Below are 22,744 nucleotides of genomic sequence, written 5' to 3'. Positions count from 1 at the left end.
GCTCCAATATTATGAATATTAAGTTTAATAGCTACAATTCCTTGCAGTCCCTTTGACTTTGATACCCAGTGTAGAATTTGACATGTTCTAATCCACTACAGGCTACAAAGAAACAGGGAGAAAGCATAAGATGGAAGAACAGAATACAAGTAAAGATCTATAAAAGGTTACAAAAGAAGACTAAAAGAAAAGGAAGGTTGAGTCACTAAAATATGTGTAAGGAGAAAACTGAATGATACCAGAAATGCAAGAAAGCATAACAAAAGCATATCATCCTGTCAATTACATTTAAAAAGTTTTATTAACAGCACAGGGATGAAATACATCTGCATCCCACTATCTCTCCCAGACCAGGCACTCTGCTTTTTGAGCAAGGAAAAAAGCCCGAGATGCTTAACTGTAATAATCAAAAAGGTTTAGTTCAGTGATTTTCAAGCTGTACTCTGGACAGACTGTTACTACTGCTGTTAAAGAATGCAAACCTGTTGATATAGCAGGCTTGTTACATTACTTCCTGGAGAACTATTGTTAAAGTGAGACAAGGGCCTGATAAGATTTTATACACAATATTTAAAAGTTTACCTCCTGTGACGCAGCGTCGAGCCATTTCCCAAATGATCAGCCCAAAACTGTAGATGTCAGCCATGATGTATGGCTGGAAATGGTTTTTATTGAGGCTTTCATCTAGGACCTCTGGAGCCATGTAACGTTTTGTTCCCACTCTAGTATTCAAGGGAACATCAACTTCGTTTGTGTCACTATATGAAAATATTAGGAAGTTAGTGAATTGTGGACTATTACAAGATATGCTATGAAATCCTGTATGATGTCATCACTACACTGCAAAGCTTCCATTTACAAATTAAATTCTTTTATTTCCCGCTCAATACTGCATTTACAACACAGGGTACCTCCCTGAAAAAGATTATCTAGAAAAATAATAGCAAATACGGAAGTTGACAGCTTACTGCTTCTTTTGCAAGACATTGAAAACACATGAAAAAACTGAATTAAAAACCCCTATAAAGAGGAGTATATTTGGCAACAACTCAGAAAATTTTTTGCAAAGGCTTATGCTTGCTTTTGGGATCTATTGTAGCAACAGACAACTCTCTGGCTCCATTGAACTTAAATAAAAAATAAAGTATTAAGGAATACTATTATAGTATTATTTTTTCAATTACGTTTCAAATCCCTTTACACTTTTCAAATTTTCTATGAGATAATTTATAATGAAACTATACGATAACAATTACTATGAAAGGCCAGTTTTGAATAATGAATTAATTAGTCTCCTCTTCCTCTCCTCTACAAAACTACTTTTATTTTCCACAGGAGTCTTCTTATTGTTCTTTTAACAACCTATTTTCATCTTGATGCTTACCAGCATTCAAAGGAAGAACAGCATTTTACTGTTAAAATTGAAAAGAACTGAAAAGCATGCAACCAAATGATTCCATCTTCCTTTTAAATTGGACACCTGGTGCATTAAAAAAGAAATTATATAAAAGTTTTCCCATTACAGAGGATTTGTTCATCTACCTGTTAAACTTGACTGCAAGACCCAAGTCAGCAATGCAGCAGGTTCCATTTTTCTTTATCAAGATGTTTTTACTCTTCAGGTCCCTGTGAGCAATAGCAGGCTTGCCTTGTGTCCCATAAATTTCTGTGTGTAGATGGCACAGACCACATGCAGCAGAATACGCCAGTTTGAGGAGAGCCCTGTTGTCTAGTGTAGTGCATTTCAGAAAATCATACAACGATCCATTTTCATGATAATCTGTAATCAAGTAAAGCTGTGTCCAGGAGCCAGTGCCTTTAATATCTGCAGCTATGAAACCTATGAAATATATAAGCAAAGTTACAATTTATTTGTACATAAATTTTTTATGAAACAGATTTAGTCAGAATTCCTAAAGCTCTATTGTCTTGGACTGTATCAAAAGATACCTGTTCCCCTTATGAAAACCAGTACTGTAAAAGCTTAGATTTCAACTATACATGAGGTTACCATTCCAGTCTTCCTGCAAAGAGACTGCAGACACATTTCCAACCAAGTGCAGCAAGATTCTACCTTTTTAATAACATTTTATTAGCATACATTAAGAGGCACCCATCTGGTTACTCCACAGAAGTTGCCATATACCCCTCAAGCCACTCACTAAGAACTCCTCCTCCTTCACCCTCACACAAGTCCTCCAGTAGCCAAACAGTGTACTGCCTCCTTACCAAGGATGTTTTCATGACGCATTAAAACAGTTTGGTAAATCTCTGTTTCTCGGAACCAACTGGCTTCTTCTGTGGTGAAAAACACTTTCACTGCGACTTTTTCACCCCTCCATTTGCCCATCCACACTTCACCATATCGTCCTTTTCCAACTTGCCTCACCATCTGAATTTGTTTGGCAATAGTGCGCTGAACCTAGGGGAAAAAAAAAATAAAAAAAAATGAGGAAGGTGGAGGAGGGAAACCCGGTGATTAACCAAAAGTACCTGGACAAGCTGCTCCTCAAGCTTGGATTGCTTTGAATTTTGATCCCATTGTAAAATTAGTTCTATATTATTTTCCACTATTCCCATTTCAAACTCATTATTGCTACCTCCAAGGAAGAATTGTACAGCAAACCCAAAAAGATTAGATCAGCTCAACTTCTTATTTAATTCAGATGCATTCTATTTGTTTCTATTTTATAAATAATTAGTCATCTGTCTCACTGGCTAATTTTTATGCAAGTATTATATAGGATGGTGAATCAAAAACTATGAACAACTATCAGCCAATAAAAAGCAAATCTATTTTACTGGACAGTAGACACTAAGAAAAAACAAATCTTTGCGTTCACTCAATTTGATACTTGTATTATCCATTCATTGTACTGTTATCTAAACGTCTGTAGGCTCTAATTTTTCTTTAAATTTTGCTGATGCCAAGAGATTTCCTAATATATAATTCAATTTTGCACTTCATTTTAGTTAATTATGTGAAGATGGACTTTTGTACATGTTTAGTTTGTACTGTATCTTTCACAGTAATTGCATATAAAATAGTTAACATACTGCATGGATAAACTGCTTTGTTCTAGGCATTAGACAAACCAAACTTTGTATTTGATGGGAAGCAGTTCAGTGAAGAAAAAATCTTAGTTTATGATTTACCAACAACGGTAGTCCTGATCCACTCCCAGAACTCTGTGACTGGTCAATAAGGTCTTTTAATGACTCCCCAGCTGGAATAAATGCTTCATCTTGTTCCAGGTCACGATTATAACAGTGCCTCTTTGCCATCGACTTACAGTAATGCCTGCAAAAGTAACAGGAGAAGTTAAGCTGAACTCCAAAACACTCTTCAAAATATGTAGTAAATTTAGCTAGGAAAAAAGCTGTTCAGATATACAAGTTTTCTTAAAAGATAAAAAAAATTAGATTTTACTGTACCTTTTTTTTCAGAAATGTAACTTACATAGTATTTTAATATTAAGAAGTCATTGTAATGCATGTAGAGGGCATGTCAGTTTATTATGAGTCAGGTGGAAAACTAGCATTTTTAATACTCAGCTCACAGCCAGCGTTACTAGTGTAACACTGCTGGTTTTGGTTTTAACTAACAGACTGAACCTTGGAATCATGGCAGATGAGGCTGACACATGCACGTTTCTGCTAAAACTGCTAGAACAATGATCACCTCCAGCACAGGGCTGGAGCTGACAGAAGCAAGCATAGCCTCAAACTGCACCGGCATGAATTGCCATAGCTCAGCTGGCCAATTTAGTTTTGAAACACAGCAGAAAAAGGAAAAGTCATAGAACGCATCCTTGTCACCCTAGGTTTTTAAAAGCACTTTACAAAGGTAAATCTCAGAAGTAGATAGAATTTAACTATCAAAAGTGACTGAAGATCCAAACACATAAAAAGCATTAAGACATTCCTGTTTACTGGATGCTATAAGCGAAGTTATATGTAGCTTAGAAAACTGTAAAAAACTTTGTAGCCAGAGGAAAGGATCAAATTCACTTAAATTCTATGCTGTGAACATTACATTTTACCTAGCAATGCAAACTGCTATCCAGAGAAATGTGAAATTGAATTACAGCAGTTTCACTTCCAATCTATTTTTTTCAGAAATACACGATTAACAGAGTAAATTTACAAAATAACTTCTGTTTACACTCATTTGGGAAATTAAAAACATTGCCAATAGAGAAAGTGCCTTCCTTACTTGTAACAAAAGCAGCTAAATAAGATGATCATGACAATTATGCAGACTGCCATAGAAATCAACACTGCCATCCAACGAATGCTGCCATCAAAAAGTCCATCTATTAAAAAAAAAAAAGGAAAGTTTCCAAAGTCTATTAATTAAACATCTATTGTAAAGAGCTTATTTAGATATGGTATTTTCACATACTGTGTATATGAATGTGCACAAACTGAAACATAGGTTTTGTCTGAGCATCAGGAAATACTTCTTTACTGTGAGAGTGATCAAGCACTGGCACAGGTTGCCCAAGGAAGCTGTAGGGTCCCCCTCCTTGGAGATATTCAAAAGCCATCTGGACATGGTCCTGTGTAACTGGCTCTAGGTGCTCCTGCTTGAGCAGGGGGGTTGGACCAGATGATCTCCAGAGGTCCTGTCCAACCCTCAACTAGTCTGTGATTCTGTGACAGTGTGTGGAGCCACTTGCAAATCATCAGAAAGGATCAAGACAGCTGATACATATAATATATCAGTTCATATGAAATTACACACAAAATTTACAGTGTTTTAGTGTCAAAGTCAGTATTTACACCAGAAAAGCAGAGATAATTTCATTTGGATGACAACAAAAAAAGGATTTAACTTGAGATTTTGGAGTTGTAGGTTTTGGTTGACTCTTGTTAGTTTGTTCTTAAACAGAAATGAAGGATTTACAACAGTAAGATTCTGAGAAGGTATTAGGCAACAGTTAAACCAGTACGACTCGTCTAGCAATGAATAAGTGCATGAAAATTTTCAAAGTGCATGAAAATAAACGATTTTCACTGGGAACAACAGAAAGAAGAGAATGAATTTAGAGTAGGTAACAGTTAACGATGTCAGAATACTTTTTTTTTTAATATACATTAATCATGGCAAAAGCACAGCAGAGATTAAGAAACGTATTTTAAAAGAAAAGAGAACAGGATGCGTAAACAGAATAAAAACAGATCAAAAGATCACATGCAGCTCAAGATATAAGCAAACTGAGTAAGAGAATAGAAATACCATGAGTGACTGATGCAGGAAAAGACTAACTTGTAAATGGCGGAAAAAGAAAACTGGAAATAGAATATGAAGTGCAGTACAGAGCTTCATATCAAAATTACTTAGTAAGGAAAAACCAGATCTGTGCAATACTGTAATTACTTTTTCTCCTTATTTTTATCTGTTGATCAGGAAGAACAGAATCCACATAGCATTTACTAGTAGCAGAGTGAACATCTAGGAGCTGTTTACCTGTACTATCAAGTGGTGGTAACGTTGGTTGTAAATCCTGATTGCAGAAATCAGTCCGACAGCACTCAATTGTTCGACGTAATTGTGCTTTAGGTGAGTCCTGTTGAAAGAAAATTGAATAAACATTCAGCTTTTCAAGTGATCTGCTAGGACAGGGACAGGTAATGCTACTGATACAACGCAGCACAGACAAAAGTTTAAGCTATTTTATTTAAAAAAAAAATTTCAACCTCACCATTTAATGTATGAGACAACTTCACAGTGGCAGACAGCATAACCTAATCTCTTTGGGTGCATACGTTCTATGTTCACATTTTTTCAATTTTTCATGGAACTTTTTTACCTGGTGCATTGAAATAGATTGTTCCTACCTAAGTTGATATTTCATACATTGCAAAATTTTTAAGCTTGGTCAAAAGCAGTTAATCGTATGTTAAATAAATACTGCTCTTAAGACAAAAAAAACACCAACCAGTTCCTTTAGAAGTTTTTCTCTTGCATTCATCATAGCAGCACTGTTTCCTTCAAAAACACCTTCAGACTACCATATAAAAGATGGAGGGGCATGAAAATTAATCTGAAGGTAAGACACTAATAATATAAATACAACAACAATTTCAGGAGGTCATCATGACACCTCAGGTCTGATTTGCAGTAACCCTAAACATTCACAGCTGAAACTGAAGTCAACAGTGCTTCCAAAAATCAGTGTTACAGACAGCTACTTTATCTAGAAACTCAAGTCCTAGAGATTTAAAATTGAGTATCCAAAACAGTGATAGCATGTGGGGGTATGGGGGTGGGAAGGTAACCCAGCTGGTGATTACCTCTGAAAGCTTTTTTTAATGTAAGCAATGTGACAAAAGAAAAAGCAAAATCCAGTCTTCCAAGGCAATATTCCTTTGTCCAGCTAATGCTATATCCTTGTCTTCTAAACAAATCCTTGCTTTGTTAACTGTGTTTTCAGTTACAACTTTTGTAACAAATAAAGAAGTTCCAAAGGCAGCAGTTTGCTTAATCATACCCCTTTAAATCAAAAGCAATTCATATTCATGCAATTAATGATACAGAACTCTTCTAGAAAGGAAAAGAAAAAGTTATACATTGGACAGGAAAACACACACATTTGATAAACTGTGTGTACATGTCCATGAAACTTTAAGGGACCTCTTGTGTAATCTGTGAAGACAACTCCTTATGATTATGCTCTTCTGTCAAATGAACTGAAGAAAACAAGAAATTCCAAACTAAAACAATCAAGAAATTCTGCATTAAAACATAAACTACTCAGATCAGATAGGTTGACAATAAAGTTGTCTCTTCAACTGAGGAAACAGTTGACAGAAGTAAAAGGTTGATGTCCTCTCTTCATTTTGTCAGTGGCTTAGATACTTGCAGAGAACTCCAGGAAGCTAGGATTCTGTTCCAATCTTTGTTCAGATATTAAGTGTCCTTTCTGTCACTACTCACCCACGACTGTTCAGTTCCATTCTCCTCAGCGGTAAATGGCAACTTGCAAAATTCTATGATTGCAGTTGTAAACTACAGAGATTTAAATGGCTTATGCTGTTTCCCTACATAATCTCCATGGAGATCTTAAATTTTAATGATATCTAATTTTTTTACCTTGCACTGAAAGTCTGAACCTTCATACTTCATGCAGCCAGAAGCAAGTGTGGGTTCTCCATGTTCATCTTCTTCAATGATAGCAAAGCAATGCCCATTAGTTCTGAAATAAACATATCAATTGTGTTTCACCAACATGTTGGTTGTTTAATATGCAGCATTAGTTGACTATGAACCCTTTAAGAATATTAGAATGGCAATATCTAGAAAAATTCTTCTTTAACACAGTGGTTACCATACAGTTTGAGAACCAAAGATCCCCACAGTATTTTCAAATAGAACACTGTAAGGACGTTTTCTCCCAAATACTCTGTCTTCTACTTCCTCACCCCCACTTCAAGATTGCTCGTATCCAACCACACACACGCATTGTTCAGAAACAACTGAAGGGGTGGAAGAGTGTAGATGTGACTAAAAAGGCTTACTGACTACAATTTCATAGGTTAAAACAAAAATAAAATTCACTTGTATGTGCTTGAAACTGCAATGATAAACTCTTGATGAGAAGTCCCAGTATGTGAAAGGTGGCTGTTTCAAGGTCAAAAGCTCAGCTACACTTTTCCCACATAAGCTCTCTCAAATATTCAGCTTTTAGGGCAAAACAAACAAACAAACCCCCAAACCCACTTTCTGAAGTTGACAGTAACAAATAGATTACACTCCTTTAAAAAAATGGCACTTCAGTTTCCCATTATCTCTTTATACAAATGCTTTGATTTCTATACTACACAAAAATGTCAACAATATTTGTAAGGAATCCCAAACCAATTCGCAATGTAGGTCTGTGCTTTCAATACCTGTAAAATCAAGATTTTTATAAAATAAATAAAAATTCGTTCATTCCCTCAACAAAGATGCTAAGGAAAACAAATCCAGAAATATTTTTGTTTGCCAAATTTTATTATTTAAATAAATGTAAAGACATGCAGATTTAGGAAACATAATGCCATAAAATACCCTGCACATGAACACTGCATAAGTGTTATTAACTCTCCAACAGCTTTTCTACACAGCATTAGTTCAGAGGCAAAAAATTAGTAAGGTCTATACTTACTGTAAACACTAGAGGGCAATAAAAAGCAAAAAATAAATACCAACGGACTTCAAAGACAAAAATACTGGATCATAACCGAACATTTTCTAGGTACAAAACTATGTTTGTAAAATACTACCTGTGTTTACATTTTAAAAGACAGCAGTGTTTATTCCACCAACCCATTTTGTGTTCCACAAAAACTGCTTTATCTGCCAAGTGACAGCTTTAGAGAGGCTTAATATTATGTGTTAAAATGAAGACTCAAATTACAGTAGCAAGTAATATGTTTTCTATTATGTGTCTTTATATAAATTCTTAAGGAAGAAAACAGAAGTGCCTTAAACGTGGAACTGCAAATGAAGAGAAAAAAGGAAAAATAAGGACATTTCATGACACGAAAAAAAAAACATCTTAAGCAAGCACATAATCAGTACATGAGCCTGTCTGATAGGCCTAAGACCTAAGAATCCTAAGTTAAAATTACCCTCCTGTCCCTATATGTTCAGAGGCTTTTCTTTTTTTCCCCTGTCTTTCCCTCATACTCTACAACTAATGAACATGTAACAAGGAGAATTCTCAGTAAATGGCTATGTTGCTAACATTACCTTTTAACTACTAGGTGAAAAAAATATTAGACTAAGCAAGCTGGTACTCACATCAGAAGGTTTAGATTTGCATCATTTACTACTCAGAGAGTTATAACGTGCTACAGGTTACTTAAAACCTCAGTCCTTCAAAGCAGTTGCTGGGGGCGCTAAATGACCAGTTGCAAATGGTTCTAAGGTATGGTGAAAGCAGCATTGTTTACATACAGATGATGGTGGGTTTTAGTGCTCTGCTCTCCAAAGAACCAGTGAGTTTCTAATCAATTATGGTGAAATCACCTGACAGAGCCTCAGTCAGCACTCGAGAGATAATTTGCTCTCCCACGAACAAAAACGAGCCTCTTCAGACAGCCTCTTCTATCCTGTAACGCAATACTTACATGCATGTGTTATTAATAGCATCATCTGGACAATGTCCTGAGCAGTAGCACTTAAGAAAAGGTAAGGTGTCCTCTGGAGCGAGTGTTACTCCATTTGCTTGTTTCTTTTGTTCAGGATTTGTCTTCATTCCTGTGCCATGAGGCATGCTGTTTAGATTTTGACCTGGACATTTAAAAAAAAAAAAAAAGAAAATATTTTTACATCTCTCTGATAACTGTTCAAGAGCTTTAGAGGCAAAACACACAACAGAATAATTATATTAACAAATAATTGAATTATGCAAGACATAAAAACCTCCTCTCCCAGGATTATGGCAGAAATTTTGAGTTAATAATTTTATTCTAGAAATGCCCAGCTCAAACGTTTTGTATCTTAACAGAAGACCTTCCAACCATAATCGATATAAACAGAAAGAGGATATTTCCCTTTTTGAGGTGGGGCAGAAAAGTAGTGGTGTAACTGGTAAGAATTTTCTGAAGAAAGCCTTTCTCATTCACGTGCTTAGAAAACCAAAATGCTGACCGCTTGATAACCACAACAGTATAATTTTATGCATGACTGAACGTACTTAATATGCAATTTTCTAATTTTCTGAACTGAAGTCATTTTTTATGGATTCATGGTCTCATAGAAGAGCAGTAATAACTCCAAAATCTCTTGGGTTTTTTGATCTCTGTATGCATTAGTACTTCAAAACAGAGCTACAGTAAATCTTGTTTGCAAATTAAATTTCAGTAAATGACATGAACATCCACACAAACGAGCTTTCATAGAATAAAAATAGGGCTAAATTATGTTCCAAGCAGCCCTCAATTTCTCAAGAGTAGACGAGTTGAGCATCATTTGCTCTAGTTCATACTATTAAAGTGCTTTTGTGAATGTAGGCATTCAGAAGAAAAATTCCGTCTGTTTTCTTCTTAGCGAAGAACATCCAGAAAAAAGAATTTAGGAACATTATCTGCCTCATTTGGAATATGCTTTGTGACCACTATATGAAATGATAACACATTCATCCACCTCCTCCAGCTTTATCACACATAATTTTACCAACAGAAAATCTCTTTCTGTCCATCATCTAACAGTATTCCTGGCTTTAAGTCCTCCAGATGTGAACTAAATAAAGCTAGGAGAGTTGTGAACAGCCTATCACCTGCACTGACACAATTTCCAGCAAGTCTCTGTAGGAGGCTCAGTACGCAAGATAAGAGAACAGCCATTTAGGACCGACAGAAGCTTTTACAAATTCAGCTGTAACTAAAAAAGTGCAGGTACCTCAGCACCTCTCAAAAAGATTTTAGTCACAATAAAAATTAAAATTTATCTAAGAATAAAAAAAAAAATATTTTGACCAGGAAACTCACGGTTTCTTTTACCAGATTCTTGTGACTTCCTGCCAAACCCACCAAACACTGGCTGTAGAGTAATGAGAACATTACCCTCATGTTGTACCTTGCTTGAAAGATGTGCAGAAAAACTTGATTAAAACCCTGTGCAGATACCACCCTCTGTATCATGCTACTACTGTAACACCCACTGTATCATTCAGCCAAACATGTGATTGTTTATGAAATCTGACCTTATTGTTCTGAAAAAAGCAGACTTGCAGATTTCCTTATGTAATTAATATAGCACACGCAGTGCATTGTCCCAATACAGCAATTTCCCTGAAAGTAATGAAATTGTGACTTTTCCAAGTACAATTAAGAGTATATCCTAATAAAGTACAGCACCATCCTCACATCACTTAGCCATGTTTTATGTGAAATGTAGTTTTCAAACAGTACTTCAGTAATGCCTGAGTTAAATATTCCCGATATGTACTGACCGTTAACAAGGAAGAAGGTCCAGTGCTCAAATAACACAGAGTTTACCTGTGCAACAGGTATTTCCAATTTAACCAAAAGGAGTTTTGCATGTATGAAATAGCAGCTCCTCCATCTCTCCTCTCTTTCTACAGATTTCTTCCCAGCATAAACTGAAAGCTCATTTTAGTATTGTGCTACAGATGTTACACAACATTCTGTATTCACATTTACGAGATCCTTACCTGCTCAGAGAACAGGTAATTCTACTTAATATTTAAAGGAAAGGCCACTGCATATGTACAGATATTGTCTTTCCTTCTAATTTTATTGAACTACTAAGGTATCTTTCCTAATTAATATTATAAAACCCCCTTTATCTTCAGCAACATTCCACATGTTAGAAGTCTCAATGCTTTATGATCTATGTCTCAGTCAGTCATCCATCTTCCTACCCTAAGCACTGAATGCAGCATTTTTTCAATTTCTTAGAAGAGAAATCAAGGAACCCTTGCAGTATAGCTTCTCCTCGCTCAGAAGAGAAAGAACAAAATTTTGATGCAGGTCTGGGATCTTTTAAAGCAGTATTATTCTTCGTAAACTAACAATGAAGCGTGACTACAGGTATACCAACCTTTTATACTAAAACTGAGATGAAATACATTTTTCCTCTTAATGTATTATGATGGATTGTGTAACAAGATTTATGAAGAACACATATCAAATAAAATCCAAAATAGATAGCCATATTTCAAAGAATAAGCATCTTTGCCTTTTTTACAGTATAGAGGCAAAGATTTTCATTCAAAGCAAAAACAGACTACAATTTCATGATCTTTGTAATGTGAAAGAGAAACAATACTCCATGGTAGCCTGTTTTCCTCTTCAGGGAACATCTGAATTGCACAAGAAGGGGCGGGGGAGGAGGGGGCGGAAACCACTTCACTCTTGCATTTTTACTGTCTGAGACCGTAAAGAGAACTCTTATTAAACAGGAATTTAACTGAGTATCCAGGGGAGGAAGAAAAAGGAAAATATTGAGACTGTTTGGGATCACTTCAGAAGAAAGTTTTTAATAGCCCCCATCTGGGTATTATCCCTAACTGTATCCTTTACTACAATTCATCCTCAGCATTTCAAGAAATATTAATATCTACCTTAAAGATGCTAGGTATAGGGAAGGGAGTAGAATGTGGAAAATGACTTGGCTTCCATTCACCTGAGACACTAAGAGGGCAGATCAAGACCCAAATGGGGTCACAGGATATTTCACTGCTGTTTTTCCTGGTTAATAGATACTGGGTAAAGGAACAAGAGTGAATGAAGGATATGCCTAAATGACATCTTGCTTCAGGAACCACCTGACCTTCTTGCACCAGTGCTCTCAGTATCTCCCATCCTCAGAACTCCACCTCTCAAACATTCACACTGCTTTATCTTCCTTCTGGGTGGACAGAGAAAGGGAGGATTACATTTTAGGGATCTTGTGACACTACACTACTTGATGATGTAATTAATGGCTTCTTTTCCACGACACATGCAGTTGTCAGCTCTGCGGTGCAGCTAAGAAACACACACACACACAAATCTTACATAATCTTCAAAGGTGTAAGTGCTATGCATTAATACACACAGCTTCAAAAGAAAAAGGTCTGCACTGAAATACAGTACCCAGAGATTTCAAGCACAGCAAAGCTTTCTCCATTATTTTCTCCCCTCTACCTGTAAACCGCACAGGGTTGGTGGACCAAAATAACTTGAATTTTTATGTGGTAGTTTTAAATTACTTGTTCTTGCTTTAAGACGCAGATAATGCAAAATCATCCACTCCAACAAGGACATTTCACCTTTCTGCCTATCACAAGCTTTCATAATGATTTAACATGTACTGCTACGTGAATTAAACCTCGGTACAACTGATGCAGCTTGAGTAAAATACTAGTACTTTTTCCTAAAGCACAAAATAATTTTAAAAAAATCAGAAAAAAATTTTTATGAGTGCAAAGAAAATATCTTAAATGCTTCTGTAAGCCCTGTGTCTGGCATTTTAACCGTAATTCTCCCTATAGTGCTTTTTTATATATCAAACCCATGATCTCCAAAGACCAGGCACGTTAGAGGTAGCTCCATCTAGCAGAACTGGTTCCTAAAAATCACAGCACGTTCACAGACTACTTGTTTAAAATCTCTTCTACCACCCTCCAGCTCTCTCAGGAGCTACACCAGTGCTCAACACAGACAGGCAGCCCTGCCCCCCTGCCTTCCCAACTAGCAATCCCCAGCCCCTGCTCCCACTTCCCTTCCCCAAAAAAGTAACTTCTGAAGAAGACTACTCTCTGTTCTTATGTATTCAATATAAAGGCCAGAAACAAGAAAATTTTACGTGTACTTTACATTTAAAAAGTACACTACATTAGAATTTAAACTTAAAAGGACTTTTAGAGAATAAAGTTACTTAAAACTACATCTGAAATTATCATGAAGAAATACATAACCTTTTAATAATCCATTAAAATAACTTTAATCAGACAAATATTTAACAATACATGTTTGCTGCCCATGTTTTAAAGACAGATGTAGGCATTAATTGGGGAAATCACTGGTAAACAGAACTATACTGTCCTCAAGCAATAGATCAGCTTCTGACAACTATTAAGTTCCTTCTGCAGATTTTAGATTATTTTATTTCAGATTAGTATATATGATTAAATTCAGTAACCATTTCACCTGAAATTCAGAAAATGCATGAAAGTAAAAAAAAAAAGCAGTATTGTTTTCTATATCAAATCTTCGAATATAAGTATGACAGCAAAATCAAATCTCAACAGATTTTTTTCCAGTTCACTAATGGACAATGCAAACTTTAATAAGTCCATTTCAATATTTCATATTAACACTATTTTAAAATTTAACTTTTACTAAACCTTTCTTCATACATATTGAATGCTATTAATACATTTTTAGCATTTACAAGGATTAAAATACTGGTCTTCTGTGGTGTCTCTGAAGAACACAAAGGTGTGATGAACCACATATCTAACATTACATCATATAGTAAACTGACAGCAATGAAGTACAAAATTTAGCAGAATAAGTTTAAGTACACATTAAATTCTTTAACTAATGTTAAAGTGTGACATTAGTTAACCAATGTTAAAGTGTGACGGAGTGGCTGACACACCGGAAGGCTGCACAGCCATTCAGAGAGACCTGGACAGGCTGGAGAGTTGGGCGGGGAGAAATTTAATGAAATATAACAAGGGCAAGTGTAGAGTCCTGCATCTGGGCAAGAACAACCCCATGTACCAGTACAAGTTGGGGGCAGACCTGTTGGAGACCAGCGTAGGGGAAAGGAACCTGGGGGTCCTGGTGGACAACAGGATGACCATGAGCCAGCAGTGTGCCCTTGTGGCCAAGAAGACCAATGGCATCCTGGGGTGTATCAGAAGGGGTGTGGTCAGCAGGTCGAGAGAGGTTCTCCTCCCCCTCTACTCTGCCCTGGTGAGGCCGCATCTGGAATATTGTGTCCAGTTCTGGGCCCCTCAGTTCAAGAAGGACAGGGAACTGCTAGAGAGAGTCCAGCGCAGAGCCACGAAGATGATTAAGGGGGTGGAACATCTCCCTTATGAGGAGAGGCTGAGGGAGCTGGGTCTCTTTAGCTTGGAGAAGAGGAGACTGAGGGGTGACCTCATTAATGTTTATAAATATGTAAAGGGCAAGTGTCATGAGGATGGAGCCAGGCTCTTCTCAGTGACATCCCTTGACAGGACAAGGGGCAATGGGTGCAAGCTGGAACACAGAAGGTTCCACATAAATATGAGGAAAAACTTCTTTACGGTGAGGGTGACCGAACACTGGAACAGGCTGCCCAGAGAGGTTGTGGAGTCTCGTTCTCTGGAGACATTCAAAACCCGCCTGGACGCGTTCCTGTGTGATATGGTCTAGGCAATCCTGCTCCGGCAGGGGGATTGGACTAGATGATCTTTCGAGGTCCCATCCAATCCCTAACATTCTGTAATTCTGTGATTCTGTGAACTACTCCGTTACGTATATTGCTTAGTTATGCTCATCAATGCATTATAAAAACAAGGGAAGAACTCTGAAGTAAGACTGCTTCTCTGAACTCAAAACCTGCACTAGTGGGAAGACAAAAGTGTATTTACCGCAGTCCTCAACTGCAACTGACGCTGATAAACTCTTGCCTTATATGAGCACAAGTACGTGGATAAAGATGCAGAGCAAGTAATAGGTCTAAAGATATTGCAAAGGCCTTCAACAGAGAGAAAGGAAATACAAAAATGTTTTTCTTGAAAAGGTTGCTATTAAATCTACCTGTCTGCTACCCCAGCTTATTTTCGATCATTTCTCAACGTAAGTGAAAAAGTACCATAAGCTATAAAGAAGACACAATCCAAAGGGTAACCACTGTGTCCCCCTGCTCCATAGTACCGAACAGCAGCTGTTCACCAACAATTTCATTGAATTGCCTCTGTTTTCTCCTGTCGTTCTAAGAATGTTTTCACATTAATCAACACATGCAGCCACTTGCTTTTTAAAGTTACCTATTAAGGAATCTGGTGCGTATGCATATACACACACATATACAGACAAACTTGCTATAATCTTCTCTCAGGTCCTGGTAAGCCCTAGAATTCCTACTGTTTTGCAGAAGCCTCCAAAACAAGTGAGGGAGCAAACCATTAAGCCGGGTGCCAGTTACTGAAAAGTACACACACGGAGTGTTTCTGCTTTCTCTGCTTTTCCCTCCTCTTTCTGTAAATCACATGAATTCTCTTCAATTCCTCATAATGTGTCTTCTCCACATCTATTGGTTCCTTTATGATGCATTTTTGTAATATCCTGCATATATTTTCCTGGTTGAAACAATTCTTTCCACTTTTTAGACTTTTCACTTTAGATTTCCTCTTTTCTATAAAAATTTCATATACTTGATGAATATCAACTTTAGTCTTTCCTCCCCCACAAGAAAAACTACTTCATGAGTCTAGGGACAAGCAGAGAGACTGGACTGTTTTTCTACTCACCACCCCTACAAAACAAGCATATTTCATATGTTGGAAGACAAGCCCTTAGGCAACTTGCATCAAAGAAGCAATAACGTTTCAGCAAGCTCAACTTTCCCATGGCTTTCAGAACTTGCTCAGTATTGATTTGAAAGTCAGAAATATTCCTAAGACAAGGCAATTTCTTCTTTAGAAGATGAAAAAAAAATTTACAGGGTCTTTAAACTTCGTTTAGCTATATTATTTATTAGAAGTTAATGTTCTAATGCTTAATCGCATTCATAGTGAAAATTTCTTTCCTAATTTCTCACCAAAATTTCTTTTATTATGATTTGTGCCCATTACCAATGTAATCACCTTAGAGCTACCTGTAAATATTTGTAAATCTGTACTATAAACTTCAACTATATCCAAACAAGGTTATTTCTGTCTAAACAGATTGAGCTATTTCTTGCCAATTAAAAATTGTATGGCCACAACAGGAAGAGGGACTGGTCTTGAGAATTTCCCTCTCCCAACTTAACTAACGTAACAAAGATGGAAGAATCCTGGATTTATGTTCACTTTGGTGCTTTCAATCTTGAAATCTTTGCTGCAATGGCAAAGCTTCAAACTAAGACCCATGTTCTTCCCCACTCCTGAAATACGTGTATGCACGCATGCACACACAGTGAATCAAGCCAAACATGAGCGCTTAAACCACATTCCTAGACGTTAGGAGACACTATTCTGCACCCTCACAGGCTAAAAAGATGAAAGTGCTCAAATAGCTTGGCAATTATACAGGAACACTTGTGCAGTTTTGGAAGAAAAGCGTTTACATTCTGCAGGCTGTACTCAACAACACAGAAGCCTTCAGTGTGCTCGTCATAGCCTCCTGGACTGAACGCCACAGGAAACTCAAAATGAAGAATGGCAGTTTTAAGTATCTTTAACAAAGTGCAATTCTGAACAGATCCAGAGAGGACTTCTGTTCCATAACAGCTTAGCTGTGAATGTGTGTGTGGGATGGTACTTGAAAGAGCTTAAAGATGATCCTCCTTGCACTGAGGCACTATTCGTTTAATTTGGATCTTAGTGTAGTTGACAGCTCATCCCTGGTTCATTTATATTTACTGCTTAATAAAGGTTTCGGTTATGTTTAAGGGTACAGTCTTGTGCTCTAAGTGCTTCCTCTTACGCAGGTTAGAAGCTGCAGCAGCTCCCAAATACACCCTGGCAGGAGGATAAATACCAGCACATGGGAAGAGGCAGGATCAAGTGGCTTAGAAGGAGCAGGCCCATTACACATTTGATGCAAGTCTGCTCTTAAAACCAGTTGTCAGGCTATGTATCAAGCATAGTCGCTACAAGAGACAGCTCTGCTAAATCGTTTAATCTAATATTGCAGGTACACACCAGAAACAGAACAAAGATTGTCATTTGGGTGCTTACCAGGCTTCCTCCTCTCTCCATTTTAACGGGTTCATTGAATTGTTATTCTTGAAAGTAAATAGCTCAAAGAATATCTCAAAATAAAATCAAGCACTAAGCAGTGATTGATATAGGTATGGGAAGAGACTACAAAACCTTTTATATTCAAGTGTTAAAATGGTAGTACCAAATTAGTCTTGTCTATTTCCCTCAAAATATATGGAAAGCTCTGTGTACTGAACTGAAAAAGGTGAGAGGGGCACAGCTGGGAGAACAAGAAATCTTTCACAGAGACCAACTGTGGACGTACATGTTTGATGGACATGCAGAGTGCTACTGTTCATGTCCCAAACATGAGAATGCGATGCCACTAACAGCTCAGATACCATTTAGCTATTCTGACAGTTCTCTCAACTGCATGCAGTTACAGAATCAGATCTGTCAGGTACAGTTGCTAATAAAGAGTAAGGAAATAATAAAATTAATTTTCCCACAAACTAGTTACAATCTTTATACTTAAGCTTCAATTCCTGATAGAACACGAGATAGTCACACTGGTCGGTTCCCAATACTCTTCTTTTTAATTCAACACAATTTGACAGAGGAGTTGAAAGTCCTAATGATAACTGGATTTCCAGAAGCTTTTGGTAACTGGTGGCTGCAAAGACAACAGACGTACTGTCCTGGTTTGGCCTAAACCAGGCCGATTTTCCTTTCAGTGATTTTTACTTTCAGCTAAGTCTCCTCTAAATAACTGCACTTTCTGAAACTAACTGCATGTTTTTGCAGACAGTGTCTGCTTCCAGGACTGATAACGCTCGAAGTTTGTAGTTATCGCTGAGGCACCGGTAGGGATGTTGTGCAGTAAGGCTCTTGCTGTACTTTTTTCTTAGAGAAACCAAGGTCACCGCTGGATTCCTCACTGCTTACAAGTGAAAAGCTGAAGGGGGGGTCGCAGCTGCAGGGGGGAGCAGACAGGGCAGGTGACCCAAAATTGACCAACGAGGGTATTCCATCCCATACACGTCATTCTCGGTATAAAGCGGGGGGATCACGAGGGTCTCTCCCCTCTTGCTCGCTCTTGCTCTTTCTGCTATGGCCGGTGTCCAAGGAGGACTCTGTCTGTTTTCCTGCTGCCCCCGATCCTGATCTGTGCATCCCTGAATCCAGCTCTCGACCGTCGCTAGGCCCAGCCTGGGCCTTCCCGGAGCCTGCCCTGCAGTGCCGGTGGTGACGTTGCTGACATCGGGGGAGCTCGATCTTGGTTTTGTATATATATTTGTATATATTTGATTATTCCAATATTATTATTATACTCTTTTTCATTATTATAGGTTTATTAAAACTGTTTTAACTTTCCAACCCGTAAGTCTCTCTCCCTTTTCCCTTTCCCTTTCCCTTCGGGTGGGGGGGGAGGGTTAACAGAGAGCGTCTGCTGCAGGTTTAATCGCCAGCCCAGCTTTAAACCGTGACAGATTTATTGGCGCCCAACGTGGGGCTCGAGAGAAGCTCCAACAGGTTCCTCTGATAAGTCGAATCCCAGCTCCGGCGGGAGGAGACCCGGAGAGCTCAGCTGAGAGAGTATCAGATTTCTTCCTTTGAGATTTACGAGGGGTTGGAAATTAAAACAGATAGGGAAGATGCTGATGTCATTTTTGAGTACTGTGTTATCTCGTCTTTTTATAGAGTTTCTTTCACAGTTGAGTATTGCAATGATGCCTTACCTGCCGTGGGCACTGTGTTATTGTTTGCTTCTTATGAATGTTTACATGCGGTTTAGCAGTGGGCGCTGGTCGAAATGTATTGTTTTGGTATGGGGTTTGATACTGATTTATGCTGTGATAAACTGGGCAGTTACTATTCCGATCTCTTATCTCTATAACACAATGATGGGCAGTTTTAATCGCGAATCAGTAGCAGCGACTTCATCTGCACGCTCCAGGCGTCCTTTAGCTGATTCTGTTAATGATTACACTTCCAGTTTTACTTCAGGAAATAGTACCTTCTCCTTTTCTGCCAAGCTGGTTCCTCTAGATTTTGTGAAATTAGGATGGTGCTGTCTAGGTGGCATGTTTTTATTTTCGGTTGTCCTGAATGTGTTTCTGATGTGGGATAAGATTAAATATCGGTGCAGGGACAGGTGTAGGTGTTATGCAGCCACCTCAGATCCTACAGCGTGTGCTGCCGCTACAGCTCGCACCGCAGCTGCTACACCCTCCAAGATGGCCACTGCAGCTACTCAGACTCTAACAAGTCTCAGCACTCCCACGACAGCCACTGCATCTACTCAGACCCCAGCATCTAACGAATCTGTACCAATTGCTCCTGTAACCAGGAAGAAATACCAAAAGAAATCAGCTCGTGAAGAGGAGGATGATGACTCAGAGCCTTCTAAGGCAGAGCCATCACAGGACCCAGGTGAGGGCCCTTCTCAGGCAGAGTCAGGGCCTGACACAGATGGGGGTTCCCTTGATCGTCATTTTAAAGCAGACCCATCACAGAAGAAAGGTCGTTCTAAAGCAGAACTATCACAGGAGGAGGACTCGGATGTAGAGATAACCTACCACTCCTTATCCCTGAAGGACCTGAGAAATATAAGGAAAGATTTCAGCCGTTATGATGGTGAGCCAATTATTACCTGGCTGCTCCGATGCTGGGATAATGGGGCGGATAGCATGCAATTAGATGGCAGAGAAGCCAGACAGTTGGGATCCCTGTCCAGAGATGGTGGGATTGATAAGGCGCTTGCAAGAAAGTCAAACACTATCAGTCTCTGGAGGCGACTCTTGTCAGCTGTAAAGAGTAGGTATCCCTATAAAGATGATGTTATGAGCCACCTAAGCAAATGGACCACTATAGAAAAAGGTATTAACTACCTTAGACAACTAGCTGTGCAAGAGATCATTTATAGACACCCACGGGACATTGTAGATCCTGTAGATCCTGATGAAGTGGAATGCAACCGATCCATGTTCCGGAAGGTTGTGAAGAATGCTCCACCGACATATACCCATACATTGTCAATATTAGTCTGGGGAGAAAATGCTATGGCACGACCTAGTGTGGATGAAATGGCTAACTGTATGCGACAGTATGAAGATAGTATTTCTTCCCCACTGCAGGCCCGTGTCTCGGCTGTGGAAAAACTGACAAAGGAAAACAAGGACTCATTTAAACAACTGTCAGACAAACTGTCCAGGATCGAGAATAAACTTGACTCTCTACCTACACAGGCACGCGTTGCAGCTGTTAAGAGAAAACGCCCTCCTACAGGACCAGCTCAAAGGAAACGGAACACATCACGAGGTATCCTGTGGTTTGCCCTGCGTGGTTATGGGGAAGACATGAACAGATGGCATGGACAACCTACCAGTACCCTACAGGCACGAGTACGTGAGTTGCAAGCTAAAAGAAATACCAGAGAGAATTTTTCTAGGAGGATGGCTGCTCCAGTTACCAGTGAGCAGGACCCCAGTCAGGGTAGATGGGCCTCAAATTCCTTTTTCCAAAGTGTGAATAGGAGAAATGAAGGTCCAGTCCCTGTGAGCAGCACAAATCCATTTCTTGATTAGGGGGGCCCTGCCTCCAGCCAGGTGGAGGAAAGGGACAACAGAGTTTATTGGACTGTGTGGATTCGATGGCCTGGCACATCAAAACCACAAAGGTATCGAGCCTTGGTAGACACTGGTGCACAGTGCACCCTAATGCCATCGGATCATAAAGGGGCAGAACCTATCAGTATTTCAGGAGTAACAGGAGGATCTCAAGTGTTATCTGTATTGGAGGCCGAAGTGAGCCTAACTAAAAATGAATGGAAAAAGCACCCCATTGTGACTGGCCCAGATGCTCCATGCATCCTTGGCATAGACTACCTCAAGAGAGGGTATTTTAAGGACCCAAAAGGGTATAGATGGGCCTTTGGTGTAGCAGCTGTAGAGACTGAGGACATTAAACAGCTGTCTACCTTGCCTGGCCTCTCAGAGGATCCTTCTGTTGTGGGGTTGCTGAAGGTTGAAGAACAACAGGTGCCAATTGCTACTACCACGGTGCACCGACGACAATATCGCACCAATCGAGACTCCCTGATCCCCATTCATAAACTGATTAGACAATTAGAAAATCAAGGAGTGATTAGTAAGACTCGCTCACCCTTTAATAGTCCTATATGGCCAGTGCGAAAGTCTGATGGAGAATGGAGATTAACTGTGGACTATCGTGGCCTAAATGAAGTTACGCCACCGCTGAGTGCTGCTGTGCCAGACATGCTAGAACTTCAATACGAACTGGAGTCAAAGGCAGCCAAGTGGTATGCCACCATAGACATAGCTAATGCATTTTTCTCTATTCCTTTGGCACCAAAGTGCAGGCCACAGTTTGCTTTTACCTGGAGAGGTATCCAGTACACCTGGAATCGACTGCCCCAGGGGTGGAAACACAGTCCTACTATTTGCCATGGACTGATCCAGACTGCACTAGAAAAGGGTGGAGCTCCAGAACATTTGCAATACATTGATGACATCATTGTGTGGGGTGATACAGCAGCAGAAGTTTTTGACAAAGGGGAGAAAATAATCCAAATTCTTCTGAAAGCTGGTTTTGCCATAAAAAGAGGCAAGGTCAAGGGACCTGCCCGGGAGATCCAGTTTTTAGGGATTAAATGGCAAGATGGGCGTCGCCAGATCCCGATAGAGGTGATCAACAAAATAACAGCTATGTCCCCACCTACTAACAAAAAGGAAACACAAGCCTTCTTAGGCGTTGTGGGTTTCTGGAGAATGCATATTCCAGATTACAGCCAGATGGAAACCCACAATCCTGAACTAAATGAACTTGATGAACTTTTTTTTTTCTGTATAGAGATGAATCATAAACTAATGTTATCTGTATATATTTTAAAATGAAAAGTTAGTGGTGATCTGAGTATGACGTGAATGGTATGGAATAAGGGGTGGAATGTCCTGGTTTGGCCTAAACCAGGCCGATTTTCCTTTCAGTGATTTTTACTTTCAGCTAAGCCTCCTCTAAGTAACTGCACTTTCTGAAACTAACTGCATGTTTTTGCAGACAGTGTCTGCTTCCAGGACTGATAACGCTCGAAGTTTGTAGTTATCGCTGAGGCACCGGTAGGGATGTTGTGCAGTAAGGCTCTTGCTGTACTTTTTTCTTAGAGAAACCAAGGTCACCGCTGGATTCCTCACTGCTTACAAGTGAAAAGCTGAAGGGGGGGTCGCAGCTGCAGGGGGGAGCAGACAGGGCAGGTGACCCAAAATTGACCAACGAGGGTATTCCATCCCATACACGTCATTCTCGGTATAAAGCGGGGGGATCACGAGGGTCTCTCCCCTCTTGCTCGCTCTTGCTCTTTCTGCTATGGCCGGTGTCCA

The 22,744-nt window shown here is 39.0% G+C and overlaps 1 protein-coding gene across 3 annotated transcripts in view; it reads right to left on the bottom strand.

Annotated features, from left to right (window-relative positions):
• The window catches only part of BMPR1A (bone morphogenetic protein receptor type 1A), a 90,791-nt gene that overhangs the window by 6,151 nt on the left and 61,896 nt on the right, over window positions 1-22,744 (bottom strand). For all 3 annotated transcript variants that reach the window (XM_068398628.1, XM_068398626.1, XM_068398627.1), the window contains 8 exons: window positions 9,121-9,283; window positions 7,100-7,202; window positions 5,474-5,573; window positions 4,217-4,316; window positions 3,157-3,301; window positions 2,230-2,422; window positions 1,543-1,840; window positions 583-758 (listed from right to left, as the gene is read on the bottom strand). In XM_068398628.1, coding sequence (XP_068254729.1) covers window positions 583-758; window positions 1,543-1,840; window positions 2,230-2,422; window positions 3,157-3,301; window positions 4,217-4,316; window positions 5,474-5,573; window positions 7,100-7,202; window positions 9,121-9,283 — 1,278 coding nt within the window. The remainder of the gene's footprint in view (window positions 1-582; window positions 759-1,542; window positions 1,841-2,229; window positions 2,423-3,156; window positions 3,302-4,216; window positions 4,317-5,473; window positions 5,574-7,099; window positions 7,203-9,120; window positions 9,284-22,744) is intronic.

The sequence above is a fragment of the Nyctibius grandis genome, chromosome 4 (genome assembly GCF_013368605.1).
Source record: "Nyctibius grandis isolate bNycGra1 chromosome 4, bNycGra1.pri, whole genome shotgun sequence".
Taxonomy (NCBI): domain Eukaryota; kingdom Metazoa; phylum Chordata; class Aves; order Nyctibiiformes; family Nyctibiidae; genus Nyctibius; species Nyctibius grandis.
The sequence above is the reverse complement of the archived record's forward strand: the minus strand, read 5'-3'. Positions and strand labels throughout refer to the sequence as shown.